Source organism: Gadus morhua, chromosome 18, assembly GCF_902167405.1.
Source record: "Gadus morhua chromosome 18, gadMor3.0, whole genome shotgun sequence".
Classification (NCBI taxonomy): Eukaryota; Metazoa; Chordata; class Actinopteri; order Gadiformes; family Gadidae; genus Gadus; species Gadus morhua.
Genome location: NC_044065.1, coordinates 21485345 through 21492934, shown reverse-complemented (window position 1 = coordinate 21492934; position 7590 = coordinate 21485345). Strand labels below are relative to the sequence as shown.

Sequence of the window (7590 nt, the reverse complement as noted above, 5' to 3'; positions counted from 1 at the left end):
CATTAGCCAAGCGCCAGGCGGCGGAGGACAAGGTCCGCGAGATGGCTGCCGGGGGAGTGATCGAGCCCTCGTCCAGTCCATGGGCAGCCCCGGCCGTCCTGGTGAAGAAGAAGGACGGTAGCTTCATCGGGGGGTCTAGCTGGTTCAGCTCCCTGGACCTGCGTAGCGGCTACTGGCAGGTGGAGTTGGCGCCCGAGGCCCGACCTAAGACTGCCTTCACCATTGGACAGGGGCTGTGGCAGTTCCGTGTCATGCCGTTCGGACTATGCAACGCACCGGCGACGTTCGAGCGGATGATGGAGAGGTTGCTGGCGAGCATCCCCCGGAGTCGTTGTGTCGTGTACCTGGACGATTTGTTGGTGCACGCCCGCGATTTCGGGGGGGCGCTGGCGAACCTGCGGGAGGTTCTTGGGGCCATCCGCCGGGCTGGGTTGCGGCTGAACCCTGCCAAGGGTTCCCTGCTGGCCAGGGAAACGCTGTTCTTGGGGCACGTGGTGAACGAGCATGGTGTAGCCACTAACCCGGCCAAGGCAGCTGCAGTCCGGGACTGCCACAGCCACAGCTACCCCCAGCCACAAAAAAATTGAAAATACGTGTCCCTGATCACATTTAAATTAGAGCCGTCAGTTAAACGCGTTATTAACGACGTTAACGCAAACCAATTTTAACGGCGTTAAAAGAATTATCGCGCGATTAACGCAATTATTTTATTTAAAAAAAAAAAAAATTCTTTGGCTCAAAACAAAGAAGCAGTAGCCTGACTGCTATGTTCAAATTACATTTGTTCAAAGCAGTCGTTTAATTGCACTATAGGCTCTTTTTTTGTATCGTCCTGTTTTGATCAGTATATGCCAATGTTGTTATCAATAAAAAAATCATTTGCACAAGGCAAGCTGATGCACTTCACCATGTTGATAAGAGAATTAAAATGAGACGAATTATGGGACAAAAAAAATCAAGGGATATTTAGCATAGAAAAATAATTTGCGATTAATCGTGAGTTAACTATGACATTAATGTGATTAATCACGATTCAATATTTTAATCGCTTGACAGCTCTAGTTTCAATAGATTAAATAACGTGACAGTGTCACGTATTTTCGTGAGACCGGGTTGGCATATCATGACAAAACATCAAGCTATTAAACAGGCTTACAGGACTCTTTGCTGGTATTATATTTCTTAAAAGCTGACTAGAGAGTAGTGTAACCTACTGTGGCATTCCGCGGTCGGGGAAACAATATGGTGTAGTTCAGTTAAAGAACTAGTGACATGTTGCCAACAACGCCACCCCAGGAATTTCACCTGGAGAGTTAGATTAACCTAAGTTAAGCACACAAGTTCGTTCACTAATGAAAGCTTGAGACTGGGTCCAGCATACAAATTCAATTCCTTTAACAGGGTATCTGCAGGTTTCAGCAAGTCAAATTTAAGACTTTTTAAGACCTTTTTAAGACCACCTTGAATGAAATTTAAGACCTTAAACCCGCGATGGTCGGGGGGATCCCGCTGTATTACAACCCAAGCGTAGCATGTGTGTCACTCAATGAGACTCATTCAAGTTTACTTTTTGTCTGTTTATTGAACATAAAGTGATACTCAGTGCTCTCTGGTTCAAAAACTGTAAGAACAAGTGCATGTTTCCGAACAAGAAGTTTACAAAATAATATACAAAAATACACAAACAAATTTAGTAAATTGAGTCAAACAGCATTGGCTCTGTGGTTCATGAAATAACAAGTGCAGCTGCAAACCTCTAACAAAAAAAAACAACGAATGAACCTAACACACACACACACACACACACACACACACACACACACACACACACACACACACACACAATGAGCCTCAGGTGAGCCTCAGTTCTGTGGCCTTAATCTCCAGTTCTGCCTCAATCCTTTTCAGCTCACTTAATTTTTCCTTGCATCTCTTCCTGAGGATGTTTGATTTCGTTATGAGCTGAGCCATCAAGGTGCCGGACTTACCCTCAGCTTGCTCGGCAAACAGGTCAGCATCTTTCTCCAGAGAGCCACATACCTCCAGGAGAGTTTTCTTTTTCTTCTTAAGCTCAGCGACGTGTTCTTCTGCAGCTTTCCTCTTCTGCCCTTGTGCAGCACCTTGGCTCTTCCTCTTTTCCAGGTCAAGGTGTTCTCTATATTTTGACCTTGCTGATCCCACCGAGGTCAGCAGCTCCTTGGTGAGAGGGACATTGGCAACCCCCCCACAAACGGCAACGTAGTCACATACCAGTCTCTGGGCAATGACACCGTCCTCCTTAAGGTTTACAGTTTCCACCTCCTTATTTATCGAGAAGCCTCTCTCGACCGTTGCCTGCCCATGGGATAACAGTAGGATCTTCTGACAGAAACCCCAAAGCTCAGGGTAGGGTTGGCTGAGAAAGCCATGCAGAAACACATCAAGCCTGGTTTCGATGGGCCGGAAGGACAAAAACTTCTCACTTTTAGCCTCGACAGACATGAAGTTCCCAAACTGTTGGATAATCACATCACCTGTAATAAAACAGATGAAAGGAAATATGTGAAATCTTATTTAGATGATTAATTATGATAAGCAGATGGTCTTATGTCCAATTGTTCCTTATAATCAGGAACAACATTAAAACTATTCTATGAACTATTCATACCAGCAGCGACACCTCTGGACAACTGCTTGTCTTGCAGGAATTTCTGCACTACACTCCTCATTCTTCCCTGGCACCAGTCCGGGTCGGAGTACATGGCTGTGGGGTCCAGGCATGCCACCTGTCTCACAATAGGGTACTTCAGGGGGCTCTTGTCCTGGACTTTCTTTAGGATATTTGACATACCCTTCACGCAGTCCTTCCTAAACTCTAGGGCAGTGAGCTCTCCTATGCTGTTCTTTCTCTGGAGGTCCTGACAGATGGGTAATGTGTTGTAAATACAGCTGAATGGCCTAACACAGCATTCTCTCCTGCCTGGTGGATATGGAGCATCATTTGATAGAAAGTAAGTAATAAGTAATACATCTAAATTACCTTCAGGGCTGCCTCTGCACCCAAGCCTATGTCAGCTTCCTTCAAGTTGACCCAGATCTTTTGGTCAGCCACATCCAGCCTCACCAGCTGCACTGGAGTGATGTTTTGGAGATGCTCCCTCTTGACAAAACGCCTAAGCATACTCTGAAAGGGTAATAGGAATTGTTACATAGAGGGGTAGGTACCTTGATAACCACATTAACCATGATAAACATTTCTATATTAGTTATTTAAAATAATCTCTTAACATCACCATAAGAAAGTATAAATAATGATGAGTGACCTTTACTGAGCAAAAACATAATCTTTCAGTCATTTTATGTTTTGATTGGGTACGAGTTTCATGAATCAAGCTACCAAACAGCGTCTCCCATTTTTGCCTACTACACGCATGCCCGCACACATACAGTATGCCCCACACACGCTCAACTTGTTTTTCTTTTCTTCTTGATTCTTCATTATTAATTTGATTACCTGGAACAACTCCACCAAGTCCTTGCAAAGGAATGGCATGACTGGTGCGTCAGTCTGATACTTCGTCAGAAAGGGAGTGAACGTCCTTGAGATGGCCATGAAGAATTGTAGCTTAGGCAAGATGAGTGGATCTTGCTTGGCTGCTTCTATGGTGTCAAATGAGGCTGTTCCAGGGTTTGGAACCTTCTTTGTCCGCACTGCATCCACGTATGTCACCAGTGAAGGCCATACCTTTAATATTTCATCATGTATGTGTTTATTATTTCATCATGCACGTCTATTTTATCGTATTGTGCAGCACCTTGTAATTTTGTTAGAGTGCTATAATATAAATAACGTTTAATTACTATTACCTCTATGGCCCTTTCTACAACTGGCAGGTTTTCAATCCACCGATGCCCACAGAATGGTAGCGGGAAGACTGAGGATTTGGTGAGGGCAATGAAGTCATCCCTCCTTGCTGGTGTGTTATGAAAAAGGTAGTGCATCCCCCTCAACACCTTGGTGGAAGAGAGCGGAATGATGAGTTAACCGTCATCTCTGATGGAGAATGACTTTTACCCACCCATGCACACACTGATAGCACTGGTGGGACTTCTTCACTAAAATTGTTTAAAGGAGCAATATATTGCAGGCCCATTCCCCCTGTCATATCAGACTGTAAAACCAGCACCGCCCATTAGACCACACAGTGACAGTGATATCTTTTTCTCACAGGGGCAACTTGAGTCAAGGAGGCAAATGGGCTGTTGCCCGGGTAACCAAAGCAACATCCTGAGCAAATCCCGAGACTGACGGTTAATGTACATTATGTGTAAATGGTAATAAACATCTGTAATAACATTAAATCAAATTCAAGCTCTATTTATATTCTTTCTATTGTCCATGTGTGAAACTAATTTCCCTAGTGAAACTAATGAAAGATTTCTCTTAGTTATAATTATCTTACCTTCTCCAGTTGCCACATAGAGAATCCACATTTGAATGCGTTATGTAGGGTGTGGAGGCCACAGCTACCCACATTCACCAGCTGGACACCACCATACTGCTCAGCGTGCTCTTGCTGTAGAAGCTCAAAGAATTTCCAATTTACATTGGGTCCATCCATGGAGATGGACACCATGTTCCTCAGATTCAGCTCCTTCACACACTCCTGAGAAAGAAGTTGATTATGATTATAATGACATGATTGCCAATGGTTCAGTTTAATTTATTTCATCCTCAGTTAACATTAACTCTCTCCCTCTTCCATCCATCCACTCCCTCTCCCTTCTCTTATGTCCCCATCTCTGTTAGTCTAAAAAAATAATGGGGTAGAAATTACTAGCCTACACAGCATGAATACACACACATGTATGAACTTAACTCCTTTACTCACACACACATGTATAAACACACAAACATAACACTCAAAGCTGCAAGCTTTTTATATTCATCATACAGCCACATTATACCTTTTAATATGTAATTGCATTACACATATGCAAGCACACACATGCCGACACACACACACAAACACAGACACACGCACACATAATTATATATACGGCCCCCAAGCACACGCACACACACACGCACACACATGTCATCATTCCCTATTTTAGGCCGACCATTATACTGAATAGGCCTGCATAATGAAATTGCCCAAATGCATATAAAGTTCACAATTAATCATTGAAAAAAAATTATATTACTTACTTTGAAGTGGTGCAGTAAATCTCGGGCTGTTGCGTGTCCCATGAATTGTGAGCCCAAGTACCGGGAATGCACTTGATCTCCGACCCAATATCGGACGTGCACGTCAAGTTGTTTGCTCTTAGTGGCGTGGTTCAACGTCTCATCAAACATCAACACAAAATCAGCCTTGTTGACGCTGCAGATTAGCTCGTTGCGGATGAACGGCGCTAGTCCGAAGCGAGTTATATACGCCGTTTTGTCCTTTCCGGCCGTAAAGGTGCTCGCGATTTGAGAGTCGGGGAACATCATACCGAAGAGCTCTCCTATCCCCTCATTTGAGTTGTAGGACTGGTGCTTGACCACTGTGTTCAAAATCCACAACACCTCCGCTTTCAGCGTTGGTGTCGCACCAAATGCTACCCTCAGGTCAGTGCTAGCAGCGCGGACCGTCTGCGGCGGTGGCGCCGGGGCAGAGATGCAAAATGTAGAAATTGCTGGGGTCTGTGTGTGGCTCCTGGCAGAGGTTTTGTGTTTTTGGCTCTGCATATGGCTGAGGACAGCCTTAATCCCCATGGTGCCGAGCTTAAATGTACTTTTGCACAGAATGCATCTGGCCTCTTCTGGGTTGGCAACAGACGCTAGCCAACCTCTGAAACGGACGTCTTGCAGCCAACTGACGTTGAACTTGCATTTCCCCATTGTTGCAGACTAGCTAGCAAGCGCGCAGACATCCGTATATATATGCAGCTAGCAAGAAAGTAGCCTCTCTACATCTCCTTCCCGAAAAGTCCCGCGAGAAAATTTAAAAATAAAATAGTCCTGCCCCGACAAATTTAAGACCTCCGAGTTATTTATTTAAGACCAGCGTATGACATTTTTGACGAATTTAAGACTTTTTAAGGCCTTAAATTTAGAAAAATGAATTTAAGACTTTTTAAGACTTTTAAGACCTCCGCGGACACCCTGTTTAATTAATATATGTAATCTTTAAACATGACTTCAATAAAATATGTTCACACAAACACACTAAAGTGAACACACACACACACACACACACACACAAAATACACAAAAAGCGAAGAACAAATAACTAAATGGGGTTTAAATCATAAGTAAAGGAGATTTATCCAAACTGATAAATCCAAATGAATAAGTAAAGCAATTAAGCCAAACCAAAATAACTAAGAAAACGAATTAAACCAAAACAAACATGCAAAGCAACCCACAAAACACAAATAATATCATGGATAAATAAAGCAATTAAGCCAAACCAAAATAACTAAGAAAACGAATTAAACCAAAACAACCATGCAAAGCAACCCACAAAACACAAATAATATCATCAATAAGATCAGTTGGAAGTCGGTTAAATGAATGGATCAAGATAATGAGACTTAGGGTGAGGCAGCAATCACCATACTCGGTGGCAGGTACAGCACAGTAGGAGATGCAGAGTAGGATCGATGTGTTGGCTATATAACCAGTGGACAAAACGGCAGCCGGCCAACAGCAGCGTGAAGAGGGGGGGGGGGGACGTGCTGGCAGAAACCGCCCACACACACGTCAACCCTGCCATAGAAAAATATATTTGTTCTAGAGGCTGAACAACAACTGTAATAACTTGGGTTAGCGTCATCTTATCCACATACCGTCAGGAGTTGAATGAACATCAAAGGGGAGGAAGGGGATCACTTGTAGCGAGCAACACCATTACAAGTGCAACTCGATTTACAGCTGATCGCTCCCCGCTGCAACAGGTAGAGGAGGAAACACTCGCACGCCCTACAACTGGGGTCGATACGGGAGAGGGAAGACCCGGCCAATGAACTGCCTGAGGGGTGGAAGCCAATGTTGAGGACTTGTGCAAAGTTTAGAAGGTACACAGATGCACACAACCACTACATACCAAACAACGGCGAGCTGCACGATCCAACTAAAAGGCGATCAGGTGAGGCGATCAGGTTTCGGTGACAACAGGAGGCGGGGTAGCCAGGAGCTCCCAGGCAAGAGTGCTCCCAGTGCACAACCACCCACCTTTATAGGCAGCGCACCCAACAGTGATAGGCCGGTACTGCAGCACTAATTAAAGGCCCATCCTGCTACATTCTACCCCCATTGACTTCATCGTCGTCCCGACGATGGCACAACTGATCCAGAGGATCACCCAACTAACCCCACGGCCTAAAGAGCGCAGTAACGGCATTTGACACTGGACCAGGGGGATTTGCAGCCCCAGATGCCAAGTTTCCTACAGGTCGCGGAAGATGATAGAGGTTTGGGTGCTGGCCAGCCGTCGACCTGGCTGACCGGCGTACTTCACTTTCAGCCGCATAACTGGCGGATGGAACGGCCAGGGAAATGGAGGGTGGATCTGCCACTGCAGTCGAGGGAGCGCTTGACGACTCTGACCCAGCAGAGTC

General features: G+C 44.9%; 1 protein-coding gene across 2 annotated transcripts; it reads right to left on the bottom strand.

The window, feature by feature from the left end:
- Positions 1-1526: 1526 nt before the first annotated feature.
- Positions 1527-5183, bottom strand: LOC115531111 (uncharacterized). Of its 2 annotated transcripts, none has more exons than XM_030340166.1 (5): positions 4443-5175; positions 3847-3993; positions 3494-3724; positions 3020-3163; positions 1527-2513 (listed from the first exon to the last, which is right to left on the bottom strand). In XM_030340166.1, exons 1-5 carry the CDS (start codon positions 4614-4616, stop codon positions 2505-2507), a joined length of 705 nt encoding a protein of 234 aa, XP_030196026.1. In that variant the 5' UTR covers positions 4617-5175; the 3' UTR covers positions 1527-2504. The 2 variants fall into 2 exon arrangements, with proteins under 2 accessions (XP_030196026.1, XP_030196025.1); XM_030340165.1 differs by lacking the exon at positions 1527-2513 and adding an exon at positions 2544-2897 and having other exon boundaries at positions 4443-5183.
- Positions 5184-7590: the final 2407 nt, after the last annotated feature.